We start from the raw sequence: 19112 nt of genomic DNA on the forward strand, positions 1-19112 counted from the left end.
GATGAGGTGGAGTAGATAGGACTGTACCCCGTGTAATAAGGGAAGTACCGCTTCATGAACCCGGGGTCCCTGGGGTATCCTCAAGCCTTCTGCCTTCACAGGACTCTGGTACTTGACAGCCACTCCTCTGGTTTCTCATCATTTTCAAAGTTAACAATGAATCTTTAGCTAATACGAAGGAAACGTGGAAATCAGAGCTTGGTAGTAAGTCTCTGTACATTTTTGGTTTCTGCTTTGGTGATTTCATTTCACTTTTATAGCTAAACTGAAATAAAACCAATAAAACTTTTCTGCCTGGTTGAGGAACAGTTCTGGTGCCAATTTCATGGTCCTTTTTTCCCTACAAAGTTATTTGGAATTTTCTATTTATTTCCTTTGCATTTTTTACAGTAAACTTATTTTTTATTATACAAACGATATATAAAGACATTATATATAGAGTATATAAAATATATAGGGTAAAATATAAAGTCACTGTCTTTTTAATTCTCTCCCAAGACAGAAGTCCTGCTCTCTGTGTTTATATTTGTACATGTGCACATAAAAAGTATATCCTATTTTAAATATAAATGTACAAGGTAGGGCAAAAATGAGTTTACAGTTATTCGTATGGAAAATACTACAATAATTAATTAATACAAGAATAGATGCTGTTTCATGTACTCACAACTATAAACCTGCTTCTGCCCCACCTTATAATGTCAACTGACTTTTCCTCATGAAACAAGACTTCATGACAGTACACACATTGAAATTTTACTTAACGCTTCATAGTGTCCCCTGCTATAATTGTCCTCCATTTTATTTAGCAATTGTTGAGTGTTTAATTTGTTTCTTTTTCTCCCCAAGGCAAATAGCCTTGTGCATACACCTTTATTGCAGATGTGCAAACATTTCTCTGGGCCAAACAGCAGTGCACCGGTTTGCTAGAACAGTCTGGCAGGCTGAATAATGCCTCCTCCACCCTCAAAGAGAGTCTCGCTCTAACCTCTGGAACCTGAGAATTTTAATTCATGTGGCAAAAGTGACTTTGTAGGTGTGACTGAATTAAGGATCTTGAGGAGAAGAGATTACCCCACTGGGCCCTAATGCGTCATAAGGGTCCTTAGAAGAGGGAGACAAGGTCAAAAGGAGGTGATATGATGACAGAAGCAGGTGGTGGGAAAAGCTGATCCTTGCCAATCTTAGATATTTACAGTCACTTTAATTTTTCTCAATGAGAGCAAATTGCTTATTTTTAAAAATTATAAATGGTTTTATTCCAATAAGACTGGACATCCTTTCAAATATTTGGATTTCTTCTTTTGTTCATTACTTGTTCAGGTTCTTTGCCTACTTTCTTGTAGGACAGCTTTCTCTTTTCTTATTGATTACTGTTTTTCATTATAGATTTTTACTATTAATCCCTTGGTGTATCTGTTGTAAATACTTTCTCCCTATCGTTTGACTTTTTACTTAATATCAACAAGTCATATAAAATGCAGATTTTATAATCAAATAATTTTGAAAATCTAGGGTTATAGGATTGAACAGGCTTCTTTCCTCCGGGATGTGTTAAGGCCTTAATTGAGTGATAAGCTTGATACTAACAGTGATAGAGAAAATAAAACCCCAAATTAATCTAATTTATGAACAGTGATGTAAGACATCTATATAAAATACCAGTAAATCAAATTACCATGCTACCAAATGGTAACTATTTTGTATATAAGACTATTCATATAATAATAATATACTACTAAGTTTTCCATATTTAAGACTATTTATATAGTGATAATATGCCATCAACTGGTAAGTTTTCTGTATATAAGACTAGTCATATAACTATACCCAACCATAGGTCAAAGAAGAAAAGCTCTGCAGTCATTCTGAGAGATGGCAAAGTGCTACTTAAGACAGCTTAATATCCATTCTTTATTAAACTCTTAGGAAGTCGGGATAAATGGATGTTTGGACATTTTGCTAACGGTGTCATCAGTCCCAGTGTGAGAGCACCGCCATCCGGTCTAACGGTAGAGCAGTGGGGGTGTTCCCACTAACAGAAAAGGCACAGCCATGCCCCCTTCACTACCACCTAAAATGTCCTGGAATTTCTAGCCAATGCACTAATAAATGACAAGTAGCTGCAGTCTAACTGTTATAAATACCAGACAAATGTATTAGTATCCATAGATGTCATAAAAATATAATAAGACAAATACAAGGGAAGTGTTAAGCACCCATTACAAAACAATTTACAAAACGTAATAGCTTCCCCAGTATCAGCAGTAGCCACTTAGAAAATACAATATTTTCAAAATAGCAACCAAAGCATTAGGTACAAATAAGCATAAATTTGTTGAAAGTATGTGAAGAAAACTACACATCTTGTTGAGAGATGTAAAACAAGATATGAAAAGACAAATAAATATATATACCAAGTTTGCATATGGGAAGATTCAGTGTTATAAGGATGTCGCTATTCCTCAAGTAATTTAAAAGTTAAATGTAAGTGTAATTTAACTCCAATTTGATTTTTGGTTTAGTTGTTTCTAATGTCATTAAAAGTTGATGCCATTTAACCAGCTATGAAAGATTTAATAACCTAAATGTCCAAAAATATGGAGTTGGCTAAATAAATTATGGCTCATTTAAATAGTAGGAAAACTGCATAGTTTATTTAAGATTATGTTTTAAAAATAATAACATAAAAAAGCTTAAGATATAATTTTCAGTGAAAATTATTTTCAAAAATATTACAAATATTGATTTGTGTGTATATGTGTGTGTACACATGAGTATATGTATATAGAATAAGCCATATATATGTTTGTTCACATATATTTATATTTATATACATTCATTATCTTTCTTCTCTGTGTCTCTGTTAGCCTACCTGATATGTGTATGTGTGTATATATATATTTTTTTTAATGTACATAACTCGTGTTATCTTTGTGTAGTAAAATTATGGGTGAGTCTTGTTTTCATCTTTATCTTTGATAAATATTTCACAGTAAATATTTATCCCTTCAATAAAAGCACAGTGTTACCTAAGAAAGAATGAAACTGTAAGAGAACTAGAAAACTTATCATAAGGTCAGATTAATGGTAATATGTGTGAAAGGCCCTTCCAAACATAAAAACAAAGGGTGATATCATGATATCACCTGGGAAAGAATTATTAAATTTGACTGTGTAAAAATTAAACTTCTATATATCACAGAATATTATAAATATTTGAGTTAATATCTTTAGTATGTAAAGAGCTCTTATAAACTGTGCTGAGATCTACCATTTGTCTGCCTGTCTGCCCACTTACTCCTTGCCCCTTCCCTCGCTGTGTTTTCTGAGACCTGGGAGACTGACTTGCATCAGTTCAGTCGAAAGCCCTCCCTTGCCTTCTAGCTTCAGTCACCTTTGGCCAAGATGGGCATCAGCAGGAGACTGAGGAAGGGAGAGAGTGAGGTTAGGGTATAGTTGTCCCCTCTTATCCATGAGGGATATGTTTCAAGACCTCCAGTGGATGCCTGAAACCACAGATAGTACCGAACCTTATATACATGTACTATGTTTTTCCCCTATACATACATACCTATGATAAAGTTTAAAATATAAATTAGGCACAGTAAGAGATTTATTGCAATAACTAATAATAAACTAGAACAGTTACAACAATATACTGTAATAAAATTTGTCACTGGGAAGGGGGAATGACTCAGCACAGAAATCTGAGGTCTATCTCCAGAGCCCACAACCCTAGATTCTCCTCTCACAGCGCCAGTCCACAGTGCCCTCCCTCTGCCGGAGCCCAAGGTGAGTAGCTGCACATGAAGCTTTGTGCATTGGCTCTTTAAGAGGGGGCCTGCATTTCCAGCCATCCCCTGCTAGTATCATTTACAAATGTACTGATTATATTTTATATCAAAAACTAATACATTCATTCACTATTTGGAATATGTTTTGGTCTTTGAAATAATACATAGATGAATTACTGTGTAGAATGCTCAGATCTTCTGTGAAGTATTATAATGTAATGCCATTTACTGAAGGAGCATGTTAGAACATTCATTACATAGTTAGTAGCAGTTTTATTTAGCTGCACATATAACTTTGTGCATTGGCTCAAAGTTTGTGCTTAAAACAGTGTTTCCAAATCCTCTTTGCACACATCTTTCTAAGAGTATACGAAACTTCACTACAGGTTTAAACAATACAGAGCTCATTGAAACCCCAAAACTAGAGTTTTCTCAACAGACTTTGCAAGTACCGTGTGTAAATGTATTGATTTTACATTATGCTATAGACTAATGCATGCATTGACTATTTGGAATATGTTTCAATCTTTGAAGTAACACACAGGTGAATTACAGGGTAGTTAGAACAAGCTCATGGAACAAAGCAGTTTAATTAAAGGGAAAAAATTAGTTGGGGTACAGTGCTATTCTCTTCACTCCAGGATGGAAATTAATTTATAATAGCCTTATCTTTTATTCATGGCAAGCTGTGTATTTCAGAGTACGTTGGCATCCTTATATTTTTCAGTTGAATGTGAAATAATTGTGTGTTTCTAACGGGCTGCGAGTTGGTTGGAGTGCTGAGAGCACATAGCCGAGTGCCTGCTAACCGTCAGGGATGCCTGGAGCCTCTGGGGAGAAGCTTCGCTTCCTTCTGATGAGTCACGATATTTAAAATTCTGAGGGCTGCTGCCAGCTGCGGAGCAGCCCTTTCAGGCTGATCGCTCAGAGCCTGACTCCCTTAGTGGCCAAGGACAGAGAAAGTGCATTCGCTTTCCTCTGACGACCTCCCCCTCTCTCCTCAGACCAACCTGACGGAGCTGAAGTCCTTTGGCTCCCCGCCTCCGGCGGTCAGCAATGTCAGCGCCGCCGTGATGGCCCTCATGGCCCCCGGCGGCAAGGTGCCCAAGGACCGGAGCTGGAAGGCCGCTAAAGTGACCATGGCCAGAGTGGATGGCTTCCTGGACTCCCTCGTCAACTTTGACAAAGAGAACATTCACGAGAACTGCCTCAAAGCCATCAGGCCGTACCTGCAGGACCCCGAGTTCAACCCTGAGTTCGTGGCCACCAAGTCTTACGCTGCCGCGGGCCTCTGCTCGTGGGTCATAAACATCGTGAAGTTCTACGAGGTGTTCTGCGAGGTGGAGCCCAAGCGCCAGGCCTTGAGCAGAGCCACCTCGGACCTCGCAGCCGCCCAGGAGAAGCTGGCGGCCATCAAGGCCAAGGTCGCGGTAAGTGAGCTGGCGCCCTCTGACCCTGCGGGGCACCTCCTGCAAACAGCACCTCTGCCATTCCCAGAGTCTCGAAGCAGGGAAAGCCTGGCTGTTACGCAAAATTTCCTGCTTTTTCAGTAGAGGCAACTTTTTAAATTTCTTTCTCAAACACTATATAGTCCAAACAAGGCACTGGACCGTCGGTTGATGCTTTGGCCCTGGAAGGCTTTTCCTTTTCCCTGAAGAAAGGAAAGATGGCATTGGGTGTGTACAGTAGACGAGCAGTGCTATACACGAGACCAACTGTTATCTCACTGATAACAGTGAAGTTAGCATTTTTGCGCATCTGATAGCTGAGGATAAAACGTCAGACATGTGAGATTCTTTTTCCCCTTTGAAATGCGCATTTTAGCCACCTAACCTCACCTTTTGCATCTATTACCTTCAGTTCCGTCCACTGCCCTCCTGCAGCACGCTCAGCAGTGTGCGCACGAGGCCTGCTCGGTGTGGTTTGTGTCATCCGCATTGTTTCATGAGAGCTTTTAAAAGCAAGTCGTATATTGACCATAAATATAAAACTAGGAGGGTCATTAGTTTTTATTAACCCCTTATTGGTATTTGATTATACCTGCCTCACCCAGGACAGGGGTTAGGGGTGATCTTGGTCTCAAACCTATTTGAGATGTCCCTTGCTGTTCAAATGGATAATCTTAAAGTGAGTTAGAACTCAGAGCCCTGTAGGATGACATAGCAGCTGAAACCCATCAGCAGGTCTCACGTCCAATCCAAGCTGTAACATTTGCTTACATGTAACCTTTAGAAAGGTCTTTAAAATGCCCAAACTTCAGTTTCCTGGAGTAAAATGGACACAGCCATGTCCCTGCTTCATTCAAGGAGAAAATGCATGTGAGCAGGAGCCCAGAGCCTGGCCGGTGGTCACACAGGGAGCTGCTGCTGTGAGGGAGGTTACAGCCACCATTACCACTGCAACCTGCCCCCTGCTCCCTCGCCTCCTCCCGGGCCACATGCGTTCTCACAGGCACATACAGCCCTGGCAATCAGTCCATCCAAAACATCAATCCAAAACATCTCCTGGATCTTTTGTTTCCACACGTGCATTCCAGGCAAATGAGATTCTCGCTGCAAGCTTCTCTTGCTGATAAAGAGGGTTTTTACAAATTGTGAAAAGCAGGCTTGTAGACGTGCCGCACACTTCATATCCTGGGCTTATTGATAGTTGGATTAAATCCTATGGCTAAAGGCTATTTCAAAGATCACTGCAACCAATCTCTCTATAAAGAAAAGGTGCTTTTTGACAAAGCCAGTAAACCCCTCAAGATGGTTGCCTTATAAATCCAGATGTTAATAGGCCAGTTTATTTAAAGCAGGTGATCATCACCATAGCAGTGCCCCCCTTCAAAGAACACCAGGTGCAAAACACCGTAACGTCCAAGGACTGCTCTGAGTGAAAATACCTCCCGATCATGTTCATATGCTTCGGTCTCTCCCAGAAAACAAGAACTGCACTTTCAAAGATCCCTTTACTCAAGTTATTTAAAGGAACATTTGGTGCAAAAGGGATGTTTGCAAAATGTTTATACCTTTCTCATAGCCAACATTCACAGTACGGGCCTGCTCAACCTGTGAACGCAATGCGCATGTTTTAAGTACTTGGCTACCTTAGGAAGGCACTTCTGTTCTGCCAAAATATTTTTTGAAAAAATGTATTTTCACTTTTAACAACTTCCTCTCTATCCTTTGCTTATTCGCATGTCTATTGACACCCCAAGAGTTAGACCACTCCCCCACCAATAACAAAGGAGACTCTCAAACACCATCTCTGACATGGAGGCCCACCCAGAACAAGGAAATCTTCCCGATGAGCCACTGAGGCCATCACTAGCCTTTTCCAGATGCACTCCACCCCACCCCATGCTTTATTTTTAGAATTTTAGGATAATTTCAAGTCAATAGTCTATTCAAGATGCTTAAAGTGAAAAAAGTATATTTCAAAACAAATTATACAATTATAATTTCAATTTGATTATACATATAATTATAATTCATAAAAATATGAATAGTGGTGGTTAGTGCTGCGTGGTAGGTTTTAGATTGTGTTTGTTTATCTGTATTTTCTTTTTTTCTATAATGAACATATTGTATGTTGTTACAATTTATAAAAGTAATAGTAATAAAAACAAGGCATTGTCATGGAGCATATATTCATATAAGTAAAATATCATAGAGTAGAGAAGGGCTTCTAATGAGAAACAACAGTCTTCTGCCCTTTAATTATTCTGTCCGTTTCAACTGATTGTTGATGCCACTCAGAGCTTGCTACCCAGTGGCTTAAGTGTGTTGTATTTGGTCCACACATAGTGTTTGAAAGTATTTAATTAGTTGCCAACATTTAAAACAACAGGAGCTCCTTGTGAAAATTTGATTTCTGGCCTGGCTGGTGTGGCTAACTGGCTGAGCATTGACTCATGAACCAAGAGGTCACATGTTCAATTCCCAGTCAGGGCACATGCCCCAGGTTATAGGCTAGATCTCCAGGAGGGGGCCTGCAGGGGCAGCCAATCGATGTTTCTCATCATGGATGTTTCTATCTCTCTCCCTCTTCCTTCCTCTCTAAAAATCAATGACATAATTTTAAAGATTTTTTTTTTTCTGGCCAGTATTAAAATAATAAGATTCCCAAATATCATTAACTGACTCTGGAGTTAAGTAGTGGTTTCCATTCAAGTAGTTTTGCCATAGTCCCCACATTTCTATGTTTTTCAACACCAGATTCATCAGACCAGTTTACATTATCTTCACAGCCTCTGCTCCTTTTAGTCCCTGTCTCCTGTCTCAGTACTGTGCTGGCATCCTCATGTCTTGATGGATCTTATCCAGGCAGTTAACTTTCTGCTAGATGAGACTCTAAGGTGTTCATCTCCATGTCTTCCCAATATCGTTATGGCAACTCTTTTGAGTTGATGTAACCTTTATTTCTTGTTCCATCACATAGCAGTAGCTTCCTTGGAGCCCTCAGCTTTCAAGGTGAAGTTATTATTCTTTCCCTCAGCTTCCTCCCTGCCTTCCAACTCCCAGCTTCTGTTATCACCGCTTATCATTACTGTTGCTTTTGAGTCACCAACATTGCAAATATCTGCATTCCTTTCTATAACCAGTATTAAGTGCCCCATGCTCTGCCCCCTGACTGATTCTAAGAGTTGAAAAATTAGTCAATTCCCTTTATATTCTGTGAACAAACATGTCTATTGTTCATAGCAGATCTAAGGTGTACTCTATAATTATATTGCCTTTCTTATACAACCATTTTTCCACCCTGGAGCTTCTACTTTCCTTTACCTTTTTTTTCTTCCATTAGTTCCTTTTGCTTAGTCTCAATTATTTTTAAACTCTCCATCAAACCCAGTATTCTATCAAGTCACCCTTCCCCTCCAAGACTTTTCTCCCGTATCTCCAACCCAAAGCTCCAGTGTTAACACATTTCACTGCTCTCTTGGATTGGTTCCAGGGACTCCTGGACCCCATACCTTCTCCTTTCTTAATTTCTTCTCTTGTTTTGCTATGACTCTTTCTTAAGTAACTTTCTCAGAAGTGTTAGGTAAGAGGTAAATTTTCTGAATAGTTCCAGCCTGGAAATGTCTTTATTATTAAGCTGAACTGACAATTTTGCTGAGTATTGAATTCTGAATTGCTAATTTTTTCTCCTTGGAACACTAAATGCTTTATCATCATCCGGTGAGAAGTCTGATGAACAGCGAGGGTCCCATTCCCTTATCAATGCACTATATTCCTCTCTTTCGGGAAGTCTTTTAAATTCTTCGTTCTTGGTGTCTAAAACTTTACATTGACATGCTTAGCTACCTTCCTTTTTTTTATTCATTGGGCGTGGCATGTAGAGACTTTCCTTCAGCTCTAAAAAATTATTTTGTATTATTTCTTGGGTAATCTCCCTTCTGTTTCCTTTTTCATTTTATTTTCTTGAACACGTATTGGTTGGATGTTAGACCTTCTGATGGACCCGCTATTTTCTGTAATCTTTCTGTTACTTTATGTTTTCTAATACTTTCTAGATTTCTTCAAACTTATCTTTTAACCCTCCCCTTGAAATTATTATTTTTTTACATTAACAATAATAATAATTTCCACAATAGTTTTGAGTTTTCTATTCCTTTTACTAGCATCCTTGTTTTGTGGATGAAACAGCATGAATATCTCTGAGACACTAATTATGAAGGATTCTATGCTTTGTTGTTGTCTTTATGCTTCAAGTTATCTCCATTTCCCAGGTCATATTTTCAGTTCTCGTGCTCCTTAATCTAGGCTTTCATCAAACATCTTCTTGTTATTTCTTTTACAAGAGTCACGTGACCAGGAGCTGATTATAGCTGTGCAGGTGAGGGCAGAGCCAGCTGATGGACAGAACTTACTTTCAAGATCAGATGAGTTATGCTGGATGCATCTGAAACAGCAGAGTGTGTTGTCTTTTCCCTGCCACCGTCGATTCTCCTGCCTGGTGAAACAGATGCCTGGTGGCACCGCACACTGAGCGTGGAAATAGAGATATTGAGTGGGGAATTAATATGCTTCCAATTGACCCTCTTATTTCCAGCATTCCCTTCAACCACACCTGACATTTCCAAGTCCCCAGGGTACATGGGGCTCTGCAGGGCTGATCAGCTTCCCCTTTGGTGAACCAAGGCCAACTCTAGGTCGCAGCTTCCTCTGCCCTGTGCTGGCAGTTTCCAATCCTCTATCAGTGTGGTTTTCATAAAGCTACTGGGATCTTTCACCTTCCAATGGCCCATAACATTTGCTTGGTGTTATGGGCTTGTGCTTGAAAATCATTTTAGAGAATTCTCAGGAAGAAGTAAATGAGTGTGGCCAGCCTGCCATTGTTAATTGGATGCCTGGCCACCTGCTTTTCAAACTGCCTGGCCCTTAATTTATTTCCCCTGTAACTTGGTAATGACAGAAGAGCAGCCTGAACCCAGGTTACTGAATAGACATAATGCATTTGGAGGAATCAGCCATGTGTCTGTGTGACTTTGTATATGCAAATATGTATTCTGGGAGCAACAATGTCTGTGTGTTCAATTCTAAATTCTTAATAAATTTAGAAAAAAATTAAACCATGTATTTTTTTAATGTCCGCATACTTCAGAATAATGGAAGAGAATAGATGAGGTTAAGTAAAGGTTATCTTATGCTCCTAGGACCTTAAAGCAAGGGGGAGGGGGGGGGACTTAGTTTGTAGACAGCCCTACCCCAAACCATAGACCTGCTACAGCGGGCACTGTGTGTGATCCGCCCAGGCCTCCCTGGGTCTTTCTGACCATTTTCAGGCCTCCAGGCTTCAGTGAGCTTTTGCTTCTAAAAGCAGCACCTGCAGCTTCCTGGGAAGCTACTAGAGCCCATATTTCTTGAATACAAGGAGAGAGAGAATGTATGCGCCCCCTTCCATGTCCATCACCCCTTCTGGCCCTGAACCAATGACTGAGGAGCTGGAGTAGGAAATCTCAGCTCTCTCACTTGGGGCAAGGCTGCTCTGGACTCCCAGTCCAACCTTCTCCCTCTGGGACCTGGCTGAGTCCTCACTGGGACTCGGCCTAAGATCACCCCTAATTTGCCTTCCTTTCCTTCCCTGCCCTGCTCCCTGCCCCCCTCGTCCCCATAACTTCCCCCAGGGGACTCTTCCTTAAAAATGCCTACACAGGAATCCTGTCTCAGAAGCACTGGAGGTGACGGGGGCTGGACTTACTGACACACCTGTGTTCCTTCCTGGACAGCACCTTAATGAAAACCTGGCCAAGCTCACAGCCAAGTTCGAGAGAGCCACAGCAGACAAACTCAAATGTCAGCAAGAAGCTGAAGTGACCGCAGGCACCATCTCCCTTGCAAATCGCCTGGTGAGTGTGGGGCTCATCAGGAGCTTTAATTACAGTAGCAGAGCTGCAAGTGACACAGAGGCTGAAAGATGAGCCAGCTCTGTGCTGCTTTGGCTGGGGGGGGGGGGGGGGGAGGATATTAAAATGTGCTGGGGTGCAGGGACTGAGTCCTAGGAAAAGTATGAACACACACCCTGGGCTGGTCCAAGTTTCCCTACAGAGATGGTTGGGGGAATGAGGACACTGGCTCCATCGGGCAGCCCAGGCGAGGCGTGACATGCTCACTCATGTGTATTGACCGGAGGAAGTGTTAAAGAGCAAAGACAGCCTCTGAAGCTCTTACCTGTGTAATGTCTGATCATGAAGGTGTGGCCAGGATGGGAAGCTGAGGTAGAAGCGGAAAAGAATGAGACTTTTCTGACCCTGAGCATTTCTGAATGTGACCTGATCTGTATGCACACACACACACACACACACACACACACACACACAGGCTCTGGCCTCCTTGAAAACAATTTATCAGATGTTCAGAGCAGGGTGCTTATGCTATGGGTACCTGAATATCACATTACTCCAAAACTTAGAAATGTAACAAAATAACCATTTCATTAAATCTCACGAGTTTGTGGGTCGGGAATTTGGACCGGGTTCAGCTAGCAGGTCATTCTGCTCCACGTGGTGGCCACGCTGGTTTGGAGTGTCTAAAACGACTTTCTTAACATGTGATTGGCAGGGCCCCTCTCCCTCTCTGTGTGGTCTCAGGTCTCTCCAACCTGAGTAGCTGGGCATCTCACACGGTTACTCAGGGCTCCGAGAGCAAGTGCTCTGGGAGAGAGGAAATAGAGGATCCCTGTCTCTGAGGCATGTGGCTGGGAGCCGCACAGCAGCTTCTACAAGTTCTATTGGTCACAGCAGTCACAGGCTCAGGGAGAGCACACAGACACCAGCTCTGGAAGAGAGAAGTGTCAGAGGATGCGTGACCTTTTAAAACCCCTTATGGCTTATATGTTCATCGTATGTCAGCTAAGATCTTGCAAAGCAGTGCCCACGGGGTGTGAGTTCCCTTCCATCACTATCGGTTACATCACCTTCTTCACCAGCAAAGGGAAGTGGGAGCCATACCTTTTTACATCCACTGCATCCAGTCTGTTTAAAAGCAAAGCCAGATTTTCTAGTTTAGGGAGAAATGAGTCACAAGAGTTGGTGCACTGAGCTGCACCGCAGTGAGGAGAGGCTGTACCACACTCACGGATCTGCAGTTGTTTGCTGAGCCCTCTGCTGCTTGACTCTGAGATGACCCATCGAGCTGAGCAGTCTGGTTTAGAGACAGACAGCTCCTCTGCAAACATGCAAGGCATGGTCCCCTCCTAGCTGGCCCATCTGTGTTCAGTTCCCTGCCTGGTTTCCAGAATGCCTGGCTGGAGCATTTTCTGAGGTGGGCCCCATGGGAGGTGCTCTGCTCTAGGAGTGGGGTGTGTGGGCTCTGAGGCCACCCTTGCCTCCACCAGCCTAGAAGTGCTGATGAGATACGGCATCTCCCTGGTCCTTACCTGTATAATCCAAAAATGGCCACGGCAGTGGTTGGGCTGGCGAGCCCCCAAGATCTCTCCCAGCTCTGGCATTCTACAATGCCATCTTTCAGAGAAGAAAAAAGAATAAATGTTAACACAGAAGCTAAGCTGCACTATACACCTAGCAGTTCTCTGTAGAAAGGATGTCTCTGCTCCCCGGAGAGAGTACCCCCAGAATGGTGTGTCCCCCAAAGCAGGCCTGGCAGAGTCAGGATGCATTCTGCAGTCTTGCAGCTCTGTACACGCCCACGTTTCAGTACTTCCAGCTCTATTTCTTAATTACCATGTCTAGCTCCCACCCACTGTGAATTATTTATAGCGCAGGAAATTAATTTTATTTATTTTCATATCTCAGCATTTGAAGAGGAGAGGGGAGAGGTGCAAAATTTTCTAATACGTTTGTGAACCGGGCACTGTGCTGAGATTACATATGTGGTCACATTTAAGCTTTTCAACATCCCTGTTAGGAGGGTGGTTTTATCTCCATACCTATAAAGGCAGAGCCTGGGAGCCTGCATTCAAAGCCTGTCACCAGTCCACAGCCCACACAGCACACAGCACAGAGCAGGGCTTGTTTGCTGACTTGCCTGCTAAAGCCAGTACCCTGACCCCAGCCCTAACCCTCGGGATCAGAAGGGACGTATGAATGATGTCCTGAGTCTTCTGCTGGTGGTGTGTGCTGTGCGCTCTCGGAACTGAGCCCACCGCTCTGTGACAGGACTTCTCTCCTCTCTGGTCTTTGAAATGTAGGTGAGAGGACTTGCTTCCGAAAATGTGAGATGGGCGGAAGCTGTGCAGAACTTCAAGCAACAGGAAAGCAAATTGTGTGGAGACATTTTACTTATTACGGCCTTCATTTCGTACCTCGGTTTCTTTACAAAGAAATACCGGCAGAGCCTCATGGACGGGACCTGGAGACCCTACTTGAACCAGCTGGAAGTACGTACAGCCAGAATTTCCCCTGCCCACACCAGCCTGTGGGCTCCAAAGAGCTCACATGACAACACTAACCCAAACCTTCCAGCCCCCGCTTGCACGCTGTCTCCCACCACGACTTGAGCATCCGCCAATGATCACTTGCATCCAGGAGGGAGACATATGCACCCACATCCTTCCACACTGCCCGTCACCACCCATGGCCCTCTGGTCAGGGTTCGGCTAGAGTTGTTCTGAGGACAGCAGCTCTCTCCTCAATGGGGCCCTCCACGGGATCTCTGGTCCCCTGCCCAGCAGGCTGTCTCCTGACACCCCTCAAAATGATAAGCCCTGAGCAGCACCAGCACCACCACCACCCTGTGCTTCCCTCCAATCTCACTGCTCTCGAGCCAAACGCCACAGTGGCAGCAGGCACAAGGCCCCTGCCCCAGATTCTGCACTGCACCCGTTCCCAGGCCCCAGTGCTGCAGGGGCTGTGCCCTCGGCTCACAGACCGCTGGATGGGACAGCTTTATCCACGCCTGCCCTGCGGACTCAGCTGGTCCTCTTAGTGTCAGCTGCTGGATTTTGCCCCCAGCGCCTCCCTCTACACTGACGTGATGACGTGGAGAAATGCTAGTCCCCGACAGAAGGGGCTCAGGGTGTGTCTGGAGCTGTAGTCAGAATAACGCCTACTATTACCTTCACACTTCCCATCACTCAGTTCACATATTCACTGCGTACTGAGCTGGGCCTCCGACTCCACGAGGCAGGAGCTACAAGACCTTCCAGCCAGGACACCCGCAGGCAGTTCCCAGACCAGGGAGGAGCTTAGCTTCATAACGAGCCACCGCAGCAACTTCGCACAGAAAGTTCGTGCCCACAGCAGGGGCTGGATCCCAGAACTTGTCTGCAGGGTCTCCCTTGAACACAAAACCCAAACTATCTAGTGGTGACTGGTTTCACAGATCAGCTCACAGAATCTTACTCACCTGGTGATTTGCTGAATAGTGCTTTAAAAACTGTTACAGCTCTAGGAAATAAACAAGAATAAAGCTCTGTATTTATCTTGAGCACTGTGAAAAAGGAAATTGTTGAAAGGACAATCGTTAACCTAGTGAACAAAGATGGTGGCAGCTTAGCGAGGGTGTTTCTGGTTTGGTTTGGGGTTCTTAGGCATTTTTGTGCCATGGACCCTTTCAGCAGCCTGGTAAAATCAACGGATTCCTTCTCACAACAACAGTTTTCAGTGCATAAAATAGGATGCATAGATTGCAAGGGAACCCGATGCTCTGTAATTAGATTTCTGGTCCCAGGGTAAGGACCTCCAGTGGTCTCCCCTTCGAGGTTTGCTTGATGGCACAGCCGGGCCCACGCGTAAACTGAGCAGGTATGAAGGGAGGGGCAGGAGATGTTCGCAGAGGTTTTCCAGCAAGACAAACTACACAGAAGAGAGAGAGATGGAGGGGCTCAAAGGACATAACTGTGAACCCCAAAAACAATCTAAGTGAAAGTAGCCAGGCACAAAAGATCACATATGGTATGATCCCTTTTAAGTGAAATACCAGACTAGGTGAATCCATAGAGACAGACAGCAGGAGAGTGGTTGCTAAGAGCTGGGTAGGAGAGAACGGGAGGTGACTACTGATGGGTACGGGGTTTCCTTCGGGGGCAGTGGACATGCTGCAGAACGAGAGCTGACGGTTGCACCATGCTGTGAATATTACTTCAATTTTTTAAAAAGTATCGGTCCCCGATGGGACATATCACTTGTACAAGAAGTGAACAAGCTGAGAGAGGTCAACAGAGACGGGAAAGGCGGTCTGGTGCACACACGGGCAGCCACCGGGGGGTGGGCTGTGCGGAGGGCTCGGGCCGGGAGGCGCGCTCACCAGTCCCCCGGGGCACCAGCGGCGGGGTTGGCAGAGTCCCGTCAGCCGGGGTGTGGGGTGTGGGAGGTCCTGGGGGAGAAAGGTGAGCATCTCCAGGCCTCTGCACGCGGGGCCTCTGTCAGCGGGTGGCGGTGTAGCTGAGAGGACACAGTGGGTGGCACAGACAGGAGAAAGCCCGGTGGGCGCGGGGCCTGGTTCATGAAGCACACACGAGAAGCACAGAAATGTCATAAGTTAACACGGGTAAGGGCATGGAAGAGAACACTGACTCAGAGAGAAACGGCCTCCGGGAGAAACCTGATTTAGGTGAGGAACACCTAATATACTGAGGAGCAAAGGCAGGCAGGCTGAATTTTTGCTGTTGTTCACCCGTCAAGAGAAAAAATACTATCAGGACTTAAGAAACCTGCTTCCAGAAATAATCACACATCCAGAAAAGGGTTTCCTCAGTGGGATTTTAATACTCTGTTCAAGGAGCTTGTCACGTTAGGGAGCTGTGGCGTGTCCCACCCCCAGCCCCGCGGGCACGCTTCCCCTCTGAGCGCGTGGCATTTCCTCCCATCAGGTTCCCATCCCGGTCACCCCCGGCCTGGACCCCCTGAGGATGCTGACTGACGACGCCGACGTGGCCGCCTGGCAGAACGAGGGCCTCCCCGCAGACCGCATGTCCGTGGAGAACGCCACCATCCTCCTCAGCTGCGAACGCTGGCCGCTCATGGTGGACCCTCAGCTCCAAGGCATCAAGTGGGTGAAGAACAAATACGGCGAAGACCTCCGGGTCACCCAGATGGGTCAGAAGGGGTAAGTGGCCCAGCACAAAAGGCCCCGCTTTTGCCATTTATGCAGAGAAAAAGAGTATCCTGAGCAGATCTTAAGCCCCAGTGGATTGCTTCTGCTCGCCTGGCCCCTCCACGAGGTCTCCCATGCTCCTCCTCCCATTTTAGGAAACATCTCAATGCAACATGTGTGGGTACTGAGTCTCTGATTTTCTTTCTCATTAGAAATCATGTGCGTCAGCCTCTTAGCCCATTCAGGAGCCCCCGCTCCACTACCCCTGGCATTCATCCTCCCATCTCTTCTTGAGCACGTCCTGACTCCTGAAACATCACATCTCATTGTCAGCCTGTGTTTTACAAAGTCTTCCTCACATTGAGCCCAAACCTGCCTACCTTAGGTCTGTCCTACCCATCACTCCCACCTCTGCCCCTGAGCCACATCAAACAAACCTAAACTCTCTTTCTCCTGAGGAACGATTGGACATTTGCAATTGGATGCATGGCAGCCAAGTTAGTTACGAAAATTTCAGGGCCCTCCGTGCCTGCCATATGGCTTTGAACTTACAAGATAGGGGAGTCACTACATGAATGGACATAAATACCAGGGAGAAGGTCTGTCCAGCACCCACCACACTTCACAGGCCCAGGCCTCAGCATCTCTCACCCCATCGCCTCATTAACCCTGTTACAACTTAGCCCAGTAGTTTCAGTACTCAGTTTTTATTCTGTGCATTAGGATACAGGAGAGAAATAGGGTGGAGCAATGAGGGAGAGGGAGCGGGACCCAGGTCACGGATTAGGGGGTTGATATGTGCCAGTCTTGGTGGTACAAGTTTATTTCAAATGCTTTTTCAGTCCACACAACATATAAGGTTAGTGTTATAGGTACCATTTCACGTTTGAGGAAACTGAGATTCACAAAAGTAATTTCTCCAAGAGTACATAGGTTTAAAAGCAATGAATATTTATACACCCGTGGTCATAACAGCATTATTTACAAGAGCCAAAAGGTGGAAGCAATCCACATGTCCATCAACAGATAAATGAATTTTTAAAATGTAATATATACATACAGGGACTATTATTCAGCTTTAAAAAGGAATGAAATTCTGACACGTGCTTCAATGTGGATGAATCTTGAGGACATCATGTTAAGTGAAATAAGCTGGTCACAGAAGGACAAATACTGCATAATTCCACTTATATGGGGTACTGAAAGTGGTCATATTCATAGAGACAGAATCTGTCCCCCAGAGGACGGGGGAGAGGGAGATGAGGAGTTATTGTTTAAGGGGGTACAGGCTTTCAGTCTTGCAAGATGAAAAAGCTCTGGAGAGAAGTGGTGGTAATGGTAACACAGTGTCAATGTATATAATGCCACTGAATTTGCACTTAAAAATGGTGAAGGTGGCCCGGCCAGCCTTGCTCAGAGGTTGAGCATCAACCCGTGAACCTGAAGGTAAGGATTTGATTCCCGGTCAGGGCACATGCCCAGGTTGTGGCTCGATCCCCAGTAGGCGTTGTGCAGGAGGCAGCCGATCAATGACTCTCTTATCATTGATGTTTCTCTCTCTCTCTCCCTTTCCCTTCCTCTCTCTGAAATCAATAAAAACATTTTTTTTAATGGTGAAGGGTAGATTTCATATATATTTTATCAGAGTTAAAATTTAATTAATTTTTTTTTTAAATGGATGGAGGCAGTATTTGAACCAAGGTGATCCTCACTTAGAAATACAAGGTTTATTCACTTGAGCCCACAGCCACCAATGTGAGGTTTGCTGCTCTGGGCACATGGCCCAAACATACTTGTCCAGAGGTCCAGCTCACCCAGGGTTGTTTACATCAAACATGCAATGCTACAAAAATAGTTAAACAAAGCAAATATTGAATACCAGAATGGATCCATTTTTTATAGAGCAAACTTCGGTGAGAAATGCCATGATACGTTTAATTAAATTATTCTTTTCTAACTAGCCAGTAACTGCATTTTAGAAAAAAGCACTCTTACCTATATCCCTAATACCAAAAATAGTGCTTAACACATAGGAGGCCCTCAGTAAACATCTGTTCAAATAATTCTCTGTTCATGTCCATTGACTACTTTTGTGTTAGATGGTTTTCTAGATGTGCTACCTATTATTTGAATGCAAGTATTATATTATGTATAATACGTGTTGAAACTCTTTAGTATAGTCTCCCTTCATCATATGAGTGTGTCATTTGTCTCTTAATGTTATTTGTGGGGTTGGACATACTACAGTTTGTTCAGATTTGTCACTCATTTCTTCCACAGAGCATGCTTAGAAAAGTCTTTTTCTGTCCAGAAATTATGTAAATATTCACCTAGATTTTTTATTTTTTATGGGGTTTTTTAACACTAAAATCCAATCATCTGAAATATATTTTAGGGTACTATGTAAGGTACAGATCTAATTTTTAGTTTTCAAATGGTGAGTCATTTTCCAATACCACTTATTAAATTCTCCATCCTTCCTTCAATTAATTAGAGGCAACATTTTACTCAATATTAAATTATCTTATTAAATGGAGTCTTTATTCCTGTCTACTTATATGATACTATACCAGCCTTTAATTATTTAGTTTTATGTTTAGTACCATTTAATGTGATATTTCTCATTTAAAATATATACATATTATTATAGTAAAAAAAAAAAAAAAAGGGAGGGGGTATGCAAAAAAATCACAAAGAAAATTTTTAACTCCTGTAATTCATTATTCACAGAAAAAGCTTGCTAATTTTTGGTATGTGTTATCCTATTAGATTTTTTTCTACATGTCTGTATTGCTGAGGTTCTATAAAATGTTTTAGTATTAGCTTATGTGAG

The 19112-nt window shown here is 43.5% G+C and overlaps 1 protein-coding gene across 1 annotated transcript in view; it reads left to right on the forward strand.

Moving 5' to 3' along the window:
- Positions 1-19112, forward strand: part of DNAH9 (dynein axonemal heavy chain 9) — a gene marked incomplete at its 5' end in the record, with an annotated part of 294508 nt that overhangs the window by 205050 nt on the left and 70346 nt on the right. Inside the window, 4 exon segments of the mRNA XM_081115813.1 lie at positions 4802-5227; positions 11014-11133; positions 13434-13622; positions 16056-16291. Coding sequence (XP_080971939.1) covers positions 4802-5227; positions 11014-11133; positions 13434-13622; positions 16056-16291 — 971 coding nt within the window.

The sequence above is a fragment of the Miniopterus schreibersii genome (genome assembly GCF_964146895.1).
Source record: "Miniopterus schreibersii genome assembly, chromosome: 16".
NCBI lineage: Eukaryota > Metazoa > Chordata > Mammalia > Chiroptera > Miniopteridae > Miniopterus > Miniopterus schreibersii.